Source organism: Lynx rufus, unplaced genomic scaffold, assembly GCF_022079265.1.
Source record: "Lynx rufus isolate CCGP_SWC_20201006 ecotype Redwood Valley unplaced genomic scaffold, mLynRuf1.p SCAF_8, whole genome shotgun sequence".
Taxonomy (NCBI): domain Eukaryota; kingdom Metazoa; phylum Chordata; class Mammalia; order Carnivora; family Felidae; genus Lynx; species Lynx rufus.
Genome location: NW_025814896.1, coordinates 138,689,942 through 138,710,989, shown reverse-complemented (window position 1 = coordinate 138,710,989; position 21,048 = coordinate 138,689,942). Strand labels below are relative to the sequence as shown.

The window sequence follows — 21,048 nt, the reverse complement described above, 5'->3', positions numbered from 1 at the left end:
TGGAATGACTGCCCCGATAAGATTAGAGGTGCAGCTAAACTTTTCTTTCTTTCTTGAACAAGTTGACTCTTAATTTTCCAAGGAGATAGTAGCCTTTTTTTAAAAAGCATTATTGGAAAAACGTACCTAGCTTTCAAACTCTAAGATGAACTCAATTTTAGCTTAGTAAAGGTGGTGGGAAATCTTAGAGATCACCTGGTGTACAGGTGTCAGCAGTTTTCACAGTGCTTGGCCCGTTAAATATGACGGTCAAGGAAACTAGACCTCTAGAGATTAAATTATGTGACCGCGGCCAGACAATTTAGCACAAGTTGTTCCCTGTCTGGAATGTTCTTCCTGGCGAACAGCTCCTACTTCTTCCACATCTTTTTTCAAAAACTTCCCTGACTTCTTAGAGCATGAATCCTTCTTCTCCCCTTGACTCGTTTTACTGTTTGTTACTATCATCTGTCATTACATACTTGGTCTTGCCACTTTATGTTCCGTCTTCCTCACCAAAAGGTAAATCTTCCCGAGGGCAAGGATTCAGCGGGTTCTACTAAATCGCTAGCATCTAGTGAAGCATTAGCACAGAGTATAGACATCATAGAGTATTTCTGCATTATGTTTTTCGTTCCTCTCTAGGGCGGGAGGGAAGTGACAGCGTGGCACAACGGGAGGCACTTTTCTAATAAATACTTCTTTGTCGAACCCAGTAGTGATGTGTCATCCCCCAATCTTTCCTCATACGCGATCTCTGCCGGCTTTGAGGTCAGGGCCGGCTGACCCCGGCTGTCCAGCTCCGGCCTGGCTCTGCCCATGGTCCCCCACCGCACCCCGAGCCCTCTGCCCCGCTCGCGTCGGCGCCCGGGGCCCCAGGCTCCCCCCCCCCCAGCCCCCGGCTCGCTGCGCTCCGGCCCGCACGAGAGGTGTCCGCGGACGTCCCCAAGTGTCCGCCGCACCAAGCAGTGGGGACGAGGGCTAAATTGTTTAGGGCCGGAAAACCACGTTTACTCGTAAAGCACTTCGTTTCCAAAGAGCTCTAACGAACGTCATCTCATCGGGTTCCCTCCGGGGTGAACTGGCATCCAAGCCTCGGATTCCTTTTCGTGGCTTCGGTGGGGAAGTGAGTTTCTTCGGGTTAAATGAGACTTTTTTGAACATCCGCTCTTCGGGGTGGGGTTGCTTTTCTCGGCCCCCGTCTTCCGCCCAGACCCCGGCCCGGCCGCCCGGCCCCCGCCTGGTACGACACGGCGCCTCCGGAGGAGCGTTCCCTACGCGCCCGACCCCACGAGCCTCTTCCTGGGACTCTCTCGGCTTCGACCTTTTCTCGGTGGTTCTTCCGGTTTCTCTCGCGCACTGTTCCCGCCTCTTCCCTTGCGCCGCCGGGATTTGAGGCGCTCTCGCGAGACTTAGGCCTCTTCCTAGACCGGCGCTCTTACCGAGGTATGTTGGCGGCCTTCTCTCCGGCGGACTTTTCCGCCGACTCTGAGGACTACACGTGTCGGAGTCCTCCCTGCATCGGCGGGCCCGGCTCACCCGGCGGGGATACGGCCGATTACCCGGGCTGTGCCCCCCGATGGCTTCTGCGGGGTGGAGCGGGGCCGGGACCGGCGGGGGTCTGTGGCTTGGGGCCGCGGACACCTCAGCTAGGGCGCCCTGTACTTGCAGGAGAAGGCCATGTTCAGTTCGAGCGCGAAGATCGTGAAGCCCAATGGCGAGAAGCCGGACGAGTTCGAGTCTGGCATCTCCCAGGTGAGGGGAGGGCAGGGCCGGAGCCCCGGCGCGTGTTCCCCCCGCCCCCACGCGCGCGTTCCCCTGCCCAACAAGTGTCCGTCATCCTCCCGCAGCAAGTGCCGCCCGCGCCCCGGCACCGGCACCCCCCCCCACCCCCACGGCGCGTGTCACCTCGGGTGGAGGTGGGGACGCGTCCGGGAGGAGGCCCCGAGTGTCTGCACGTGGGCGGTGCGGGCGCCCCGCTGAGGGTCGGCTTCGGCTGCTTCTCTCTCCAGGCCCTCCTGGAGCTGGAGATGAACTCCGACCTCAAAGCCCAGCTGAGGGAGCTGAACATCACGGCGGCCAAGGTAAAGGGGGGGGTTTATGCCGGGGGTGGGGGTGGCCGTAGGCGGACCGTCCGCGCGGCGCGGTGGCGGGATCTGCCGCCTGGCCCCTTCCCGCGCGCCCCGTGCAGGTGCGGCCGTGCGGGTGGGGGGACTGCCCCAGGTCGTCTTCGAGGTGGCACAGTGTGCGGGGAGGCGCACTGTGGGTCAGAGACGTGGCCGAGCCGGCCGTCCCCGCTCCCTGGTCCTGGAAGGAGCGTCTCGCAGAGAAAGTCTGAGGCTTGGCCTTCTTAACGTGGGCGTGTTGGCAGCGAGAACAACGCGCTTCCTTCCCGCTTGTTCCCGGGGCTTCTCTGCTGCAGCGTTTACGGGTCTGCTTTCCAGGCTGCCGGTCTGGACTCTGTGTCTGGGGAAATTCACTTTTTCAAATTCCCGTCTTTAGTTTAGGAGCTGCAGTGCGTGTGGACGGGGTTGGAGGTTGCGCACGGGACAAGCAGCCTCAGTTCCGGCTGCGCACGTTTACCTCCTGGAGCACAGCGTTGCCCACGCATCCTTGCGTGGGGTTTGTGAGGGAGGGGAGACTGAGGGCTGGCCCTGGCGGTGGGAAAGCACGGGAGGAGGATTTCTTTAAAATTTTGGTGTGCTAGAGTATTTGACCACGTTCAAGCCGAGTGTTCGCGCTCAGCGCTGGGCTCGGATGGGAAAGATGGGCGTGTGAACTTAAGGTCACGCTGGTGTTCTGTGTTCTTCCTTCAGGAGATCGAAGTTGGCGGTGGTCGCAAAGCTATCATCATCTTTGTTCCTGTTCCTCAACTGAAGTCTTTCCAGAAAATCCAAGTCCGGCTCGTGCGTGAGCTGGAGAAAAAGTTCAGCGGGAAGCACGTGGTCTTTATTGCTCAGGTGTGTGTAGTCCTGGGGAATGTTTTGTTTTGGGCATTTTGTTAAAATCACTTGTGTTTCACTTTGTGTTTGCGGTAAACAGATAAGTACGTTTCCGCTGTTAACGTGAAAACGGCTCTCCACGTTTACAACGGCGTGAATGTAGTGCGTTTACGAGGGAATTCTGGACGTGTGGTGGGTCTGAGCCGTGGTTTGTCTGCAGGACAGAACTGAAGCGGGCGGCTGTACGCTTTGGGAGGAAAGCAGATGGTGAGGAATAGTTCCTGGAAAGGGGCCCGTAGTCAAGAAAGGTGGCTGTGTTTTTTTTTTTAAGTTCAGATCTGGCCTTGGTGCAAACAGATGTGTGGGGGTGAAGTGCCAGTGACAAATTTAACTAGCGCTGTGGCTCCGCAGGCGTGTTCCTACCGACGGTAGGTGGCGGGCCTGGCATTGTGGCAGGTGTGCAGTATTTTGGGGTTCAAATCAGGAGCGAGGGATCTTTTTTTTCTGGCGCCGTGTGAATATATTCTCTGGATTCTGAATGAATTAATGAGAAATCGGGGAATTCTCAGTAGCTTGTTCGGTGTGGGTGGTTTGACTTTTGCAAACTTTGAATTTATCGTTACTGCCCTTTGCCTTTTGAAGCACTTTGACAGTTGCCAGCTTTCTGCTAACCTGAGGTTTTTCTTTTTCCATGGTAATCTTCACAGAGGAGAATTCTGCCTAAGCCAACTCGAAAAAGCCGTACAAAAAACAAGCAAAAGCGTCCCAGAAGGTGAGTATTTTATCAGCATCGAAAAAGTGTGCTGTAAACCCCTTACGAACAACTCCTTATCTGCTCGATTGTTTGTACTAAGAGTTTTGGTAGGTTGCTTTTTTATTTTAGTTTTTATTTTATTGATTTAAAATTTTTTTAGACATTTATTTACTATTGAGAGAGAGACACACAGCGTGAGCAGGGGAGGGGGCGGAGAGAGAGACAGACACAGAATCCGACGCAGGCTCCAGGCTCTGAGCTGTTGGCACAGAGCCCGACGCGGGGCTCAAACTCACAAACTGCGAGATCATGATCTGAGCCAAAGTCGGTCGCCTAACCAACTGAGCCACCCCGGCGCCCCATGTATAAATGTTTTAAAATGAATTCTAGAGTAAGAATTACATGTTTACATAGGTAGAATGAATAGGTCATTGCTTTCAGAAAAGAGGGTTTTCTCCAATTCTTTGGGTAAAGGACAGGAACAGTGAGGGGATCCTCAGTGTAGAGCTGTGGGATCAAGCACACTGGAAGTAGCGGAGGGGGGCTGAGATGGGTCTTTACTTTTTATTTTTGCAGTGAATTAAGGCTAAGAAATTAGGCATATTTTTCTGTTGCTGACATCACAGATTAAAAGTGTTGCTGCGGTTATAGATGCTCACGAACGGTGTTATTTAAACTTGATTGGCTTAGGGTTTTCTGGCCTAAACTCAGATTGAGAGTTGTTGGCTCCTTGATCTGGGCCTTTTGGTGTGTTGTTGAAGTCTCGTTTCACAGAGTTGGATTATTGAAGCCCTGCAGGCCCTGCCCTGGGGACCATTTGGGAAACTCCTCTGGTACCTGTCTGACCTCCAGGTGAAGTCGGTCGTGTCTTTATTTCTAAAGGGATAAGGAGAACGGACTCTTTTCAGCCACACCAGTAATGCTGGGCTGTTTTTAACTTCATCTTGTTTGTAAAACCACTTGAACAAGGGATGGGACTCGAGTCTTACAGGCAGATACTTGCTCCTGTGGGAGAGGAGTGGGGAAGGGAAGGGCTGGGGCCACACTTTCTGGAACTTGCATCTTGGGCTTCAGTACTTTGAGCCTGATCCTGAGCAGTTGGAGTAACATAAGGATTCAGGGAATTTTTGGTGTTCTGGGTAGTTTGTGACCCCGAGATCAGACACGCGGGGTGGTGGAGAGCACGCGGGCCGTGAGAGCCCGCGTCGGTACTGGGAGTGTGAGAACGAAGCCTTTGCTCTGAGGGCAGCTGCAGGACTGACCCTCACCCACAGCTCTGGCCGTCCCCCCTCCCAGACGTGTGTTTCCACCTCGGCTCCGGGGACGACGACTTCACCACGTCCCTGGTGACCTGCCCCCCACACGTGGGGCCTTCTGTGCTCCTGCGCTAAGCCCTAGGCGGCCGGCCGCGGCCCTTCACCGCTTGGTTCCATGGTTCTTCTCCTTCAGTACTCGGCTTTCTCCCGTATACGTGAGGTCCTGAGACTCACTTCTTTTTGTTTTTGTTCTTGTTTCTAATCTACAGCAGGGTTTCCATTACTGCTCTGAGCCTGTTCCGTTCCTGGGGCTTGGGATGGTCAAGGTTGCATCCCCGTCCCTCCCCGTTGTAATAGACCGTGTTGGAGTCAGAAGATGTGCGGCCGCTGTGATTCCATTCTGATTTGTGCTTTAAAGGGGGAGGGTAGACACTTGTCCGTGTTTGTGTTCTTCCTCGTACTGTGGGAAAAGCTTAACTGGGGCGGCGTCCTTGTCATTTGCTTTCTGAGAGGTGATGCAGGATTTGGGAAGTGGCTTTCCCTTGAGCCTGCCGTCCGTGGCCGTGGAACAGGAAGCCCTCGGGAGGCATCCGGGAGCCCCTAGAAGGTGTGACGTGTGTGTAGGAACTGACAGCTCTGAAGCACAGATGAGGGGAATGCGGTCTCGGACCTGCTGGGGGCGAGGGGACCTGATGGGCTCCGTGACACAGGTGCCTCTAAACCTGAGGGCCGCCCTTCTTCTCTCATCCCAGTATCCCGTTAGCGCTTGGGGTTCGGAATCAGTTGAACCTCCTCGTCAAGCGGCCACGTGGGTCGTGGACTTGATGCAGTGTCAGGGACGCGAGTGGGACGATCGCGGAGGCGTGCGTGGTGGGATGAGAGTGGGGGTGTAGGAGCTGGGGACCGAGGTGCCCCATCCCGTCCCAGGGAACCAGGAGGAGCTTCGCAGGTCATGGCGAGCTCTTGCAGGATCTTGTGTTAGGAAGTTACGTGGTCACAGGAATTTGTAGATAATTTGACAACTTCGGAGAAGGATGGCTTTGCAGAAGAGCGAGTGGTTAAGAGGTTACGGAGGTGTTCCGTCGAAACGGTGCCCGAAAATACACCTACAGCTGTGTGTAAAAGTGAAAGTCCTCCCTGCCTCCCCCCTCCCTGGAGATGATCACCGGGAGCGGCGTGTGTGGTTTATAAGGCGTCACGTTGAACTCCCCCTAAGCTTTGAAGGAAAGCCGTAGGTGTTCGTGGCCCTGTCTAGTTTGGCACCGGCCCTGGCGACGGATTAGATGTAAGTCGTCCGTTGGAAACCCAGTGGTAACTTGGTTTAGGGGCCTGGGATTTGCCTTTTACGTTTTTGACTTGGAAGGGGCTCACAGGAGGGCAGGCCTTCGTAGATTCCAGGTTTCTCACTTCCGTCGTTCTGTTCTTTCAGCCGCACGTTGACCGCCGTGCACGACGCGATCCTGGAGGACTTGGTTTTCCCGAGCGAGATTGTGGGCAAGAGAATCCGTGTGAAACTGGACGGCAGCCGGCTCATAAAGGTTCATTTGGATAAAGCACAGCAGAACAACGTGGAACACAAGGTAATGGGGTGACTGCGTCGCGGGAGGGTCCGGACACAGGGAGGGCAAACGGCACGACCTGTCTCCGGTGTCACCAGAGCCAGTGAGCGTAAACCCAGGGCCAGCTTTTCTCCATCGGAACCTCTGCACGCTTCCCTTTGGATTCCGTGTCGGGTTTTACAGTGGGGGATGTTTTGGAAGTCAAAACTCTACCTTTTAAGTTACTAGGAACATTGGAAGTAAGGTAATTCCCCTCAGCAAGGCTGTGGATCCTTCTGGGGGTGAGATGTGGTGGTGTCAGAATCTGGGAGAACTGTCCCTTCCCTTCATTCCCGGGAAAGCGTGACTGAGGTGGACGGTCCCCGGGCTCCGTCACGGGCTCAGAGCCCCTCAGTCGGGCACAGACCGTAGAGCCGTGTCCCTCAGCATCAGAGATGAGCTCGTCCCCAGCGTTGGGAGGCGGGCACGCCCTATGTACCCCTCGTGCCCTGTGTGCCCGGCTGCTGAGGGGGGGGAAGCCATGCAGGGCCCAGTTTCACATAATCGTTAGGCTTTCAGATGAATGTGCGTATTTAAGAGTTTTGTGACGAATTCTTTCTTTGCTCGTAGGTGGAAACCTTCTCGGGCGTCTATAAGAAGCTCACGGGCAAGGATGTTAACTTTGAGTTCCCAGAGTTTCAGTTGTAGACGAAACGATTAAATAAAACATTCACAGTGTTCTGCTCTGGGCGTGGTTCTCAGAATTTCGGAGATGTGGATGCATTACCGGTAGCTTCCTGCACAGGCTGGAAGATTCTGAACAGAGAGGGTGTCTGTGGGCTGTTCGGGGAAACGGGATGCAAGCGAGGGGTGTACCTGGAGTCGGGGATGTCGGAGGGGGCGGGACCACGTGAAATCGCCCCAAATGGCCAAGTATCGGCGCTTTGACAAGTTCATCCCAAAGATCCACGGGAACTGGAGCGCGAGTAGTCGGGGTGACGGTACGTCCTAGTCCCGCCGAGGTGCTCTACTCGGGTACCGGGTCTCCTGGAAAGTCCACCTCAAGGTTGAACTTCAGGGGCCCCCCGGCGGGGGTGGGGTGGGCTCAGTCAGTGAAGTGTCTGACTCTTGATTTTGGTTCAGGTCATGATCTCACGGTTGTGGGGTCAAGCCCCACATTGGGCTCTGCACTGACTGTGGAGTCTGCTTGGGGTTTATTCTCTCTCTCTCTCTCTCTCTCTCTCTCTCTCTCTCTCTCTCTCTCTCAAAAATAAACATTTAAAGAAAACCACATATGCAAGTTTACCATCTTATCCTTTGTGAGGGCACAGTTCAGTGGTCTCAGGTGCATACGCTGCTGTGAATGTGGGATCGATCCTGTGAGAACTGAGACCGCCCGTTGAGCGGCCCCCTGCTCCCCTTCCTGCGGAATCAGTTGTCGCGCACAGATTCGCGGTCCGGTCCGTCTTCCGCGCGACAGTCCGGTGTCCCTCTGATGAGAAGTTTTGGGGGGGGGGGCAAAGCAGCAGGGGCCCCAGCTGTGCCAGCTCTCTCCCAGGTGGCTGGGGGAGGGGTAGGTGTCGAGTTCCGCGACACACGATTGCTAAGCCTCACAACCGCCTCTCAGAGCCGCCCCTCTTCACTGGGGGGAAGAAACATCCTTGGAGGCAGCCCCAAGTGACCTTTTGCACCAAATTAGACCTGCAAAGAGATTTCGATCCCAGCTACACCGTGAGGCGAGCTGGTGGTAGTTCCCCATTTTGCAAGATGGGGGTCGAGGCCATCCCAGACAGGCCGTTTGGGCTGTTTTAGGGAGGGCTCCCCTTGGTGCTGCCCCAGCTCGGCGGCTCAAGCTTTGCTTGGTGGCTGAGGGAGGAAGGCCTCCCCGAGGGGAGGCAGTCGCCCAGAACTCGGCTCTTCTCGGAGGACCCCGTTTGCCGTTTCCTCACTCTACCGTCCCCACCGTGGTAAGCTCAGTGGCTCCCAGTTTGGGGTAAAGTTTGGTTTTCTCAGGCCCCGGCTGATGTGCCGCAAGCCTGCCTCGCCCTTCCCTCGCCCTTCCCTGGCGTGAAGCCATCTTGGTTTCCCAGGCTCTACGTTTTTTTGTGCTGCTCTAGGGCCCCTGCCTAATTGTCTTCGACAACGTTTAGCGTATACTTTGGTCTTCAGAAAATACCAGCTGAGGGGCGCCTGGGTGGGTCAGTCGGTTAAGTGCCCAACCAACTTTACCCCAGGTCACCATCTCGCAGTTCGCGAGTTCGAGCCCCACGTGGGGCTCTGCTGACGGCTCTCTCAAAAAATAAACATTTAAAAAATCTTTAAAAAAAAAAAAAGAGGGGCGCCTGGGTGGCTCAGTCAGTTAAGCGTCCGACTTCAGCTCAGGTCACGATTTCACGGTCTGTGAGTTCGAGCCCCGCGTCGGGCTCTGGGCTGATGGCTCGGAGCCTGGAGCCTGCTTCTGATTCTGTGTCTCCCTCTCTGCCCCTCCCCCATTCATGCTCTGTCTCTCTCTGTCCCAAAAATAAATGTTAAAAAAAAAAATTAAAAAAAAAAAGAAAGAAAATGCCAGATGAATGTAAGGAAGGAAAATTCAGTCTTTGTGGCCATAAACCCAGAAATTAGTGATGAGCTGTAGGTTGATAACATGGTTTTACTTATCACCATAAGAACACAGCATTCTCCGGTGTCGCCACTCAGCCTGTTTTCGTATCTGTAAAATGGGATTTTACTACTTTACAGCACATACCTAAAACAAGATAGTGATGTTTTTTTTTTTAAAGAAGTGACCAGTGCCCAGGATTTTAAGTGTGCACTTCATTAAACTGCACGTGTCAGGCCTTTGGGGTCAATGGCCACAGCCCCGTAACCTGGGAGAATACTGCAGTTACAAGTTCCTAGTGATGGGGGTTTTGTGGGTTATATTAAGTGGTTGAATCTTTACATCAGATACCGAGTGGTCATGAAGATTGCTACATTCAGTCTCATTCTGTGGGAAACAAGATTGGTAAACTTTCCAGAAAGCTTCCAGAAATTTTTCTTTTAAACAATTCTGAATCTGTTGGTTTTTCTGATGACAAGTGACATTAAAACAAAATCCATGCCCCAAGAAAATACATTTTAGCACTTTGTGAGAACACAATTGCTTTCGAAACTAGCATGCGCCAAGGAACAAGTATATTTTAAGGTGGCCGCTGAGAAGCGCTTTCATTTTAGACAACGTGTCACCTGTAAAATCTGCGTACGGTAACAACTTGGAAGAGAATATTCTAACACTTTCAAAAACTTCCAAAGACTCAGTTGACTTAGCATTCATTTGTTAGAAACTTAAATATCAAACCATTTCCAATTGCTTTATAAGAACAAAGATTACCCCAATACCAGGAAAGGTGGAAAATTTTGGTGTTGGCAAATGTAGTTGCCCAACTGACAACTGGCATAGCCAGTGATGTGTTTCTGTTCACGTCTGTCTTTGGAAAAGCCTTTATCCACATCCAAAAGTATAATGGGATGTCAGCTGTCACCCAGCTTCAGCAGTTGGATGTTTTATCGGTCTTATTTAATCTACTCGCACCCCCCCCTTTTTTTTTTTGCTGGGGTATTTTTTTATTTTTATCTTTTAATGTTTATTTTTGAGAGAGAGACAGAGGGTGAGCAGGGGAGGGGCAGAGAGAGAGGGAGACAGAATCCAAAGCAGGCCCCAGGCCCTGAGCTGTCAGCACAGAGCCCAACTCGGGGCTGGAACTCACGAACCACGAGATCATGACCTGAGCTGAAGTCGGACGCTCAACCGACTGAGCCACCCAGGCGCCCCAGATGTAACTTTCTGAATCTTCCTTTTCCCTTCAGCTTGTGTATTAGTCCAGCCTTTAGTCCCTAATTCCTACAATATGGTAAAAGAACCAATAAAGGTATATGAAGCCGCAAAGTTCCTTAGTGGAACATTTTCAACTTCTTGAGGCGCTGAGATACATAATTTTAGGTCTCTTAATACTACACTTGATACCTACAAAAATTTGTGACAGTACAATAAAACCACATCTAATGAAAATAGAGACACTTCAATTATCAGAGATGGTTCTGGTCACAAAGATCGCTCTCACTGCTGGAGAAGCAGTTAGTGCCTTCAGCTCAGTTGGAATGTTCTCGCTGTAATCAAGACAGCAGCAACAGTGTGTGACTGATTATAAGGAAGTTCGGTCTGAATGCCGCTTCCTCCGGCAGTTACATTTTTACTCGGAATTCTATACGGATAAAATCAAGTTCATGGTCTGTAGTGATGTACTTACGTGAGGGGTCTGTTGTACCCAGCACACTACCCTCTGCTCCCAAAACAGCCTTCCCACCTCCCTGAAGTGGGGCAAAACCCTGTTGGGTCTGTAACCACCACGCGACTGAGCCCACTATGGCCCACGGCCATGGCCTTGTCACTCCGCTAATTCTATTCATAACCGTTCCCGTTTGGCACGTTGCAAGCCTGGACTGCGGACACGGTGCAGTGAGGGCCCGATGGCAGTGCTGACCACTGGGCCCGTTTTAATCCTTCGGCACAGGTCCGTTAGGGACGTCGCCGGGCGGGAGCTGGGGCCTTCCGGGAGCTGCCTCGCTTCTCCGACTTGAGTTCTCGTGTGTAGAGCAGAGGACGGGACCCGGCCTGGCCGAGTCTCCTGGTTCCTCCGATCATAAGGGTCGCTGTCAGAGCACACGACCTGTCAGTCCCCGCTGAGGAGCTGTATGTCCTTTTGGAGAGTGACACTTACGCAGACCCGCTGTTTGTTGAAAGGATACATGAAAAAAAGAAAATTAAAAAAAAAAAAAAAAAAGAATACATGAGCCGTCTTGTCCTTGAAAACAAATTGGTGATGTTAGTTTTGAAAGGAGTGAGAATCTGTGAAATCAGTCTCCTGAACAAGAAGGGTTTGTTATCTTGCAGGTACTGGGAAGTGAGGTGGCTAAGAGCCCAGTCTGCAACCCTTCAATCCGTGAGCGGAACAAAGGAGAAGTTCTACATTTTATTCTTTTTTTTTTCTAATTTTTTAAAAAGTGTATTTATTGGGGCGCCTGGGTGGCGCAGTCGGTTAAGTGTCCGACTTCAGCCAGGTCACGATCTCGCGGTCCGTGAGTTCGAGCCCCGCGTCAGGCTCTGGGCTGATGGCTCAGAGCCTGGAGCCTGTTTCCGATTCTGTGTCTCCCTCTCTCTCTGCCCCTCCCCCGTTCATGCTCTGTCTCTCTCTGTCCCAAAAAAAAAAAAAAAAAAAAAAAAAAGTGTATTTATTTTTGAGAGGGAGAGGGGGAGAGAGAGAGAGAGAGAGAGAGAGAGAGAACGAGTGGAGGAGGGGCAGAGAGAGAGGGAGACACAGAATCCAAAACAGGCTCCAGGCTCCGAGCTGTCAGCACAGAGCCCGACGCGGGGCTCGAACTCACGAACCGCGAGATCATGACCTGAGCCGAAGTCGGACACTTAACGGACTGAGCCACCCAGGTGCCCCAGGCTGCGCAGAGGCCCCTGCTTTTGAGGCCGGCGACACGCGGATCCTCCGGAAGACCCAGGGCACAGAAAAACGAGGCAAGTTACAGCCTCTGCCCAGAAGGTCGTCGGTGCGCAGGGCCCGAGGCAGACACGTCTGACGGTCGTGAACCCAGGCGGCCTTGACTTCACAGTTACTGACGCGCTGTAGGTAAGAAGGCTTGCCTTCCTGGTGGCTCGCGGAGTCCATCCCTTTGGCTTCTGTTGACCCAGGACGAGGTGCACAGGGGCGGCCTGGAGGGACCACGGAAAGACTGAGGACCCCGGCCCAGGAGTCCCCGTGTGGGGTTAGCAGCTTTGACAGCTGCCCCGTGCTGTTCAAGTTCAGGCTGTTCCCGGCCGCTTGAGGCGGCCTCCCCCTCACCGGGCCCGTCGATGGGCCTGATGGTGCGGTTCTGTGGCCGTCCCTCGCCGCTCCTGGGGGGGCTGCTGCGGGAGGCGGGGACCACATCCATCAGGTCTTTCCCTCTTCCCGCAAGGAACAGGGACGGGTTTGTTGGCGTCGGTCCCTGTGCCAGGGCAGGAGCGTGTGGTCTCGTGGGGCAACCAAGGAGGGAAGGTGGGAAGTGAGAATTTGCACGACGGCTACCACATGACGCGTGAGCATCCCCGCGTGTCCGGTGCCTCATTAACTCGATGCCTTGCAGCGACCCTGTGAGGGAGTCGGGGCTTCGCAGAGCCCGGTCCCCGGACCAGCAGCCCCAGCCCTGCTTGGGAACTGGTGAGAAATGGAAGTTCCCGGGTCTCCGCACCGGCCCACTGACTCAGGTCTGGGGTGGGGCCCTGTCTGCGTTTTCAGAGGCCTTCTGGATGGTTCCGGTGCACGCTCACGTTTGAGACCCCCCCCGCGATCTCGGGTGCTCTCATGACCTTGGATGCTGTGGTGTGGTCAGAGGTCGCGGTGAGTCGTAGCATCCCTGAGTGTGGGTAACAGCCCTCGTGCTGGCGAGCGACACTGTGAAGTCAGAGCCGGATGTCCCGGCCCGGTGGGCGCGAGTGTTCCCTGACCGTCTGGGGTCTGTGCCCACCGGTGACCAGTGTGGCTGAGGATACGCAAGCGGAGGGAGGCTTTCAGGGAACTCTGGGGAAACAGAGCCTTCGGGCCTGGGACGGGGGGAGCACGGTGAACGGCCTCACGGACAGTGTCCACGGCCACAGCTGCACGACCGGGTGACTCCAGGGAAAATTCCTGTCCAGAGACAGACAGGCCTGATCCGGCCCTTGTGTGCGGATGGCTCCGCTATCTGTGGGAGATGTAAATAATTCTGGGGAGCCGTGCCAGATTCTCACTGTGACCCACTGCGCGGGGCCAGGCTGCTGGAGGGGTCGGGGTTCACCGGGAGAAGCCCGAGCCCAGGGCCATGACTTGCACGCTTTCGAGAAGAAAACTGAGGGCGGGACGGAAGACAGAGAAGGTCTGGAGGGAGACGTGCCTAGTGATTTCTCATGACTTTTTGGTACTTGTTGGCCAGGCAGGCGTAAACACGATTCCCCATTGAAACTCGGTTCCAATTTACAAGCTACTTGAAGCAGGTACGTTAGTATAATATTACCACCTCTTCTGTAACCAAGAGTGACTCTCAGGTTTTGGCACTTTTTGAAAGAGCCCTTAACAATTCGGGACACAGAACAAAAGGTAAGTGTCCCAGGTCAGTGGTGAGACAGGAGGAGGGTTGCGGGGGGGGGGGCGTGGGACAGGCTCGCTGTCTGCTCGTCCCACGCGGTCTGCAAAGCATGAGCTGGGCAAGGGCTGTCACTCTCCGCCCTGTCTCCTGCGCTCTCGCCACAGTGCCAGCGCCTCGTGGGAGGGCAAGTGCTGAGGACTGAATAGGGGCTGACTCAGGGGTCCTTGCTGGCACCTGGATGCCGCGCCTTCCCCTCAGCTGGCGTTGAGCGTGGGCGAGGGGATGCACCCTCGGGACACCGTATGCCGTCACCCAGGACTGCGGTCTCAGGCCTCCTGTCCGGTGACGCTCGTGGCACCAGGGGCGTCTTTGGGGCGTGGCTCTTCCTCGTGGTGGGGAGTGTCCAGAACACCGTGGGACTCTCGGCAGCATCCCGGCCCCTTCCCCCAAGAAGCCAGCACCGCGCCCCCAACGGCACGGCGTGACGGTATCTCCAGAATGCTGCCAAACGTCCCCGGGCAGGGGTGAAGTCAAGTTGGGCTGTGTTAGTTTGGATTTCAGTTGGTTAAGTTGTTCTGACACCTGTCACCACACGGATGAACCTTGGGGACGTTACGCTCCGTGAAATAAGCCAGTCACAAAAAGACAAATACTGCTTGCTTCCCATTACGTGAGAGTCTTAGAATAGTCAACATCATAGAAAGTCCAGCAGTGGTGGCCAGGGGGCTGAGGTGGGTGTGTGACGGGGCTGTGGCGTTAACGGGTACGGAGGTCCGGTTTCACAAGAGGGAAGGAATCATGGAGGTGGATGGGATGCGTCACGTGACATCTGAATGTATTCAATACCACCGAACTGTATACTGAAGAGTGATTAAGACGGTGAATCGTACGTCGTGTGTGTTTTATCACAAGGACGAGAAAACTTAAAAAAGCAGTTGGGTGTATTTGTGTGGGTTCCCTGCTCTGCTTCTCCATATAATGAATCTTGACGTTGGGCAGACTGATTCCCCCTACTTCATTCTTCGTTTCCAAATTGTTTTGCCTCTTCTGCCTCCTTTGTCTTCTAGTTCTGGAAGAATCCTGTCTCTGTCTACAAAGCTTCCTGCTGGGATTTCAATAGGAATCGTGTTAAGCCTGTAGATCACTTTGGGGGGAATCCGGCCTCCTTTCCGCGCGGAGCCTTCCCGTCCCGGAGCTCGACGCGCCTCGTGGTTTCTTAAACCTGCTGCGATTTTCCCGGTCGGCGCGTTGTTTCAGCACTTACGTCCTGCACGTGTTTTGTGAGGTTTCCATCCAGGCATTTCCTTCCTTTGAGCGACTGTAAATGATTTTTAATTTCGGAGTCTCTGTGTTCATTTCGTTCCTTTGAGCGATTGTAAACGATTTTTAATTTCGGAGTCTACGTGTTCGCTGCTCGCTCGCGGAAGTGCCCCGGGTTTCCGTGTGTTCATGTTGTACTCGGAGCCTTGCTGAGCCCCCTTACCGGTTTTAGGAATTTCTGTAGACTCTCCGGGATTCTCCAAGCAGACACTTCTGTCGTCTGCACAAGGGGCTGTTCGGTGTTTCTTTTCTGACCCGCGTGCCTTTTCTTTCCTTGCCGTGTCTTTTGCCCTGGCCGGGACTCCAGCACTGCGTTGCAGTGGTCAGAGTGGATGTCCTGCCGTGTCCAGATCTTAGGAGGGAGATGTTCAGTCTTTCCTGAGTGTGATGTTATCGTAGGTTTATTTAAACATGGATGCTGCTTTATCAAGTTGAGAAAGCCCCCCCCTTCAGAGAGTTTTTTTTTCATGAAGAGGTGTGTTGAATTTTGTCAAATGCTTTTTCTTGTACCTGTTGATATGATCATGCAATTTTTCCTTGTTAGCTTTTACTACGGTTGATGACACTGCTGGACTTTTGAATATTGACCCAGGCTTACATCCCTGAAACACTCCACTTGGTGACAGTTTATAAATCTTTCTTATGTATTGCTGAATCCTATTTGCCAGCATTTCGTTAAAGATTTTTGCATCTGTATTCGTGAGGGTTATCAGTCTACAGTTTTCTTTCTTTCTTTTTTTCGTACTGTCTTTGTCTGGTTTGGGTATCAGGGTCATGCCAACTTCATAAAATGAATTGGTGAATGCTCCTCCCTCTTCTGTTTTCTGGAAGAGGTATGTAAACTTGGTGTTAATTCTTCTTTAAAAGTTTGGTAAAGGGGCGCCTGGGTGGCTCAGTCGGTTGAGCGTCCGACTTTGGCTCAGGTCATGATCTCGCAGTCTGTGGGTTCGAGCCCCAACGTGGGACTCTGTGCTGACAGCTTGGAGTCTGGAACCTGCTTCGGATTCTGTGTCTCCTCTCTCTGACCCTCCCCCGTTCATGTTCTGTCTCAAAAATAAATAAATGTTAAAAAAAATTAAAAAAAAATTAAAGTTTGGTAGAATTCTCGTATGAAATCACCCGGCCTGCCTGGAGTTTCCTTTTTGGGAGTTTTTTAAGTGACAAATTCAGTTCCCTTCATTGTTATGGGGCTGCTAAGTCGTCTATTTCATGTTGGGTCCATTGTGGTAGATCCTGTGTTTCCCTGGAAGTGGCCCATTTGGTCCAGGTTGTGAGATTTATTTATGCTATTAGGTGGTTTTAACAAAGGATCCATTCTTTTTCGTGGATTTTGTGATGTGCATGGAATCTGACAGGTTTTACAAAATTTGTAATCTCTTGAGGTTTTTCTTTTCGGTATAAATACAAATGCACCATTGAATGTGGCATTTAAGAAAATGGTTTTAATGTTTATTTATTTTTGAGAGAGAGAGACTAACACAGCACGAGCCGGGGAGGAGCAGAGAGAGAGACGCAGAATCCGAAACAGGCTCCAGGCTCCGAGCTGTCAGCACAGAGCCCAACACGGGGCTCAAACCCACGAACTGTGAGATCATGACCTGAGCCGAAGTCAGACGCTCAACCGACTGAGCCATCCAGGTGCCCCTGAATGTAGCTTTTTATGATCCTAATTTTATGTGTGTATCTCTTTCTTAAAGAAGCAACCCCCCCCCCAAGAGTCAGGCTGCGCAGAAGCTGGACCCGCCCAGCCCACCGCACAGAGAGATTCTGGGGGCACATACGAAGCTTCGGTGAGCGCGGTGAGTCTGGGGTCTCGCCGCGGGTTCAGTCTCGACCAGTAGATGAGGTTAATGCTGTGAAGTGAAAGCCCACACGGAGAACGGGAGAGGAAGCGTGTCAGCTGCGCGTGTTTCTGTCTGATGTGACACCAGGTGATAAGGACCACTCAATGCTTTCCTGCATCCCCACCGTCCTCCCGGAAGAGAAGCACAGAACAGACCCAGGACAGTCGGGGTGGCGTCGGGGGTGAAGAGCTGGAAGGACTCTCGGGGCGGGTCCGTGGTCTGCCGGGAGCCCTGACCTCCGGGAGTTTGCAACGTTCCCACACCCTCCTCGCCGCCCTCCCGCGGGGCAGCTGATGTATTTCAAACAGGAAGCTCTTTGCAGATAAGGCTGCAGCCTGATTTGCTGGGCAGCCTGACAGCCGGGCCCCGCTCGCCTGGCCTGTGGGGCTCAGCGGCCTCTGTAAATAGCAGCCATGAGGCTCCCGGGTGCAGTGTCCTCGTGGGTCCCCGACGGTCAGGACGCCCCCTTCGCCTAGCGTGCGCTGCAGGTAGGGACACTCTACCGGGTGACCTGGCGGTCTTGGAGGGCAGGACGGGGGTCGCCTGGTCGAGGCGAGGTTCCGGGTACGGCCAGAGATGGGAGAACAGACGGGAATCTGTTCTTAGGTCCCCACAAAGGATGGGGGTGTCACGTGAACCAGGCACTAGAATTCCACCGTTTTGTTAATTCACCAGTTCGTGGTGGAAACTTCCCGGGGATAACTGACGACGACCTAGGGCTGCCGGCTACCAGACGGTTGGGGGAGGCCTTCTCAGCTCCGCACACGTTCAGAGAGGTGGGGCAGCGAGTTTCCGAATCGCCAGTCGCAGCGTGGGGCCGCACGGACAACAGCAGTAACCTGTACCCGTGGCCGGTAGCTCTGTTTTGGGGTTCGGTAATGGGAATGCCAGATGCGGGCAAAGATAGGACCGGAGAAGGTCACTTTCAAGCGCAGAGAGGGTCGCCTGGTACGGAGTGGGGGTTTCTCGTCTCCCGAACTGGATGAGACATGGTGTGACGGGGGCCCTTCCTGGCCTGCTGGCTGTGACAACTTGGAGGCCGAAGTTAGGAGGTGCTTATGAATTTAAAAGGCAAAGTTGGAGAGCCGCCGTGTGTGCGTAACAGGACTTTCCTGGGGGCCAGAGCCGCGCCCGACCTCTCACGGCTACTCTGGTTCATCCACAAGCTTGAGAGGCCCGTGAGTGACGAGAGGAGACAGAGGTCGGAGAACACGACGGGAAAAGCCTCTTACTCTGCGTGTGCCTCTCGGGTGGGCTCTGGGGAAGGACCCCTCATCAGCGTCACCGTCACCATAGGAAGCAACCCCCTCGTGGGGGTGGGGGCCCCAGCGCCCCGGTGCTCCTGGATGTGGTTCTCCGTCTATAAATGGTGGGCCCTAATGTGGATGTTTAATGAAAACGTACCACTGTACGTTTGGCAGATTAAGCCACATTGTTTTCATCGTCTCCTTCATTCTCATAAGGAACGGTGACTGAGAATTCCAGATTGCATCTCCCCTCTGAAACCCTGGCTTCCTTCACTGAAGGGAGGGTGGGAACCTCCTGGTCTCTGGCCGGGAGATAAGGATGTTATTCTTAAAGGAGGCCAGGAGCTTCTGCGTTTACAAACAGAATTCCTCTCCTCCGGGGCGGGCGAGCCAGAACCCTGGGGAAGGGGCTCCCACCCAGGGCCGCCCTGCTCTCTGCCCTGCTGATGCGCCAGCAGCGAGGGCCTCAGGGAGGCGTTCTGGCTTCTGCCGGTTCTGGGCTGTCCCCTCCCTGGGCACCTCCTTGCTGGGCAGGTGGCAAGCAAGCCGCCTCGTGTGAGGGCGATGGGTCGGGCTGAGCAGCGTGGCGGTCTCTTGACACACGCCTTCTATCTGGAGGGGAAGTTTCCAGGTCAGCTGTTGACACCCCAAAACCTAAACCCTGTTTGCCTCCCCACATACCAGCAAATGCCCATTGGCTTCCGCACGAAGTAGGTGTGGAACAGATGTTTGTCATGACTCTTTTTTTTTGAGAGAGAGAGAGAGAGAGAGACCATGTGCAAGTAGGGGAGGGGCAGGGGGAGCGTGAGAGAGAATCCCAAGCAGGCTCCACACTCAGCAGAGTCCGATTTGGGGCTCGATCCCACGACCCTGGGATCCTGACCTGAGCCCTAAATCAAGAGCTGGACACTCAACCGACTGAGCTGCCCAGAAGCTCGTATCGTGACTTAAAAAAATTTTTTCTGGGGGCACCTGGGTGGCTCAGTCGGTTAAGTGGCCTACTTCAGCTCAGGTCATGATCTCGTGGTTCATGAGTTCAAGCCCCGCGTCGGGCTCTGTGCTGACGGCTCGGAGCCTGGAGCCTGTTTCAGATTCTGTGTCTCCCTCTCTCTCTGACCCTTCCCCGTTCATGCTCCGTCTCTCTCTGTCTCAAAAATAAATAAATGTTTAAAAAAAATTAAAAAAAAATTTTTTTTAATGGTTATTTATTTTTGAGAGACAGAGGGCAAGTGGGGGAGGGGCAGAGAGAGGGAGACACAGAATCCGAAGCAGGCTCCAGGCTTCCAGCCGTCGGCACAGAGCCCGACGCGGGGTTTGAACCCACAAACCGCGAGATCATGACCTGAGCCGAAGTCAGTCGCTTAACCGACTGAGACACCCAGGCACACCGTGACTTTTTTAAAATTGAGACATTATTGACATATAACATTACGTTATCAAACACTGTTCAGAGCTACATCCTGGAAAGAGCCAAAGCCTTTGCTTCTACAGCAGCTAAGATCCTTGCAGTGAAGGACACACTGCAGTGACCGGGCCGGGCTGTCCTTTGTTCAGAAACTGTTAGGGATTCCGGGACCCTGACGGCCGTGTGGCAGACGGACCGCGAGGCCGTGTCCACGCGGGCCCCTGGCTCTGCAGCGGCCGTGTGTCCGAGGGGCTGGCCCTGGGAATCACGTGCGGACGTCAGGCATGGAAAACCCTTGGGGAGCTGGACAGGCAGTAGCAGGAAGAGAGCACCCACTTCTGTGTGTTGTGCTCGTGAACTTCTGTCCGTTCGTTCGTTCGTTCGTTCACGGATTCTTTCCTTCACTCGGCCAGGGTGCCCTGAGCGCTTCGCCAGCTGCGGGCGTGACCTACTTCCCGACCACGTTGCGGGCTCGGGGCCCCCCGGCCCAGCCGGCAGAGGAGAAGGGAAAGGGCAAAGGTCATCCCTGTGGGCTGTGGGCGACCTCGCACGTCTTCTCCCTCCTGCAGTCGGTCACCCGTGTGAGCGCCACAGGCTGAGCGCCAGCCTCCTGGTCCAGTTGTGGTGCGACGCTGGCCGTTCAGCCTCCCGCGGCCTGGGCCTCGCCACCCTCGTGGCGAGAAGCGAGGTCCCCAGGTGGTTTTGGGAACTAAATAAGATCAACGTGTCTGGGTTAGGTAATAAATGGTGGCTCCTTTTCTCTCTACCAGACCTAAACCAACACACAATAAAAGCCACGGCATCGTGATGTAAGCGGGCAGGTGGGCCCACTCTGGTGCTCAGTGGCTGACGGGAGCAGAGGGGACAGGTCAGGTGCGTCAGGAGGCCCCAGGTCCTGACCCCACCGTCCCCACCGACGAGGGGTAACTCTGGGCAGCCGATTTCGTCCCCCATCTGTGGTCCCCTGGCTGGTGGGACGGGAGCAGTGTGCTGACCTCCGTGGGCCTTCTCTTCTCCCCCATCGAGGGACAATCAGCCTCACCCCTACCCTCTACAGTCCACCCCGTGGTCACGCAGAGGGGAGCTGGGGCCTCCCTGCAGGTGTCACGGAGCGCAGGCGGTTTCTGCCTGCGTCCTTTTCATGGAGAAAGCGGCACAGCGTGGGCACGCTAAGGAGGGCACCGGCGTCTCAGCTCAGAGACTCTGGCTTCCTCTGTCTGGAGCCGTCGCGGGCCGCGGGGCCCTCACGCCGCGTGGTGACGGCAGCATCATGCTGTCTTCAGCAAGTGCTTGCCGCGCATGGGCCCAGCCCCTTGCAGACCTCTCGTGCTCCATGGCTCCTCCTCAGGGGGACCTCGGGGGCTCCAGCCTCCCCTGTAAGGTGAGCGCAGGCTGACAACGGAGTTGTGATGCGGCCCGGGCACCGGTCCCGGTGCTGGCCTGCAGCCGGGCGCGTGGCTGTGCCCAAACGCTGTGCCATGTGAACGTAAAAGTCTCGGAGTGGGGGGTGTCTGGATGTCGCCACCAAGCCTTCCCCACCGGCACTTGGGGGAGGGACGCACGGCCAGCTGTGTGCACCCTGCGCCTTCCAGGGTCTGTCCCCGTCCTGCCCCC

General features: G+C 54.5%; 1 protein-coding gene across 1 annotated transcript; it reads left to right on the top strand.

Annotated features, from left to right (window-relative positions):
• The first annotated feature begins 1,396 nt into the window (after nucleotides 1-1,396).
• On the top strand, nucleotides 1,397-7,210 carry RPS7 (ribosomal protein S7). The gene is made up of 7 exons (XM_047068900.1): nucleotides 1,397-1,425; nucleotides 1,651-1,734; nucleotides 1,992-2,063; nucleotides 2,796-2,939; nucleotides 3,629-3,693; nucleotides 6,361-6,511; nucleotides 7,100-7,210. Exons 2-7 carry the CDS (start codon nucleotides 1,660-1,662, stop codon nucleotides 7,175-7,177), a joined length of 585 nt encoding a protein of 194 aa, XP_046924856.1. The 5' UTR covers nucleotides 1,397-1,425; nucleotides 1,651-1,659; the 3' UTR covers nucleotides 7,178-7,210.
• The last annotated feature ends 13,838 nt before the right edge of the window (nucleotides 7,211-21,048 follow it).

Coding starts and splice junctions, on each gene's coding strand:
- RPS7 (XM_047068900.1), top strand. CDS start 1,660: ATGTTCAGTTCGAGCGCGAAGATCGTGAAGCCCAATGGCGAGAAGCCG. Junction 2,064..2,795: donor TGAACATCACGGCGGCCAAG/GTAAAGGGGGGG, acceptor TTCTTCCTTCAG/GAGATCGAAGTTGGCGGTGG. Junction 6,512..7,099: donor AGAACAACGTGGAACACAAG/GTAATGGGGTGA, acceptor CTTTGCTCGTAG/GTGGAAACCTTCTCGGGCGT.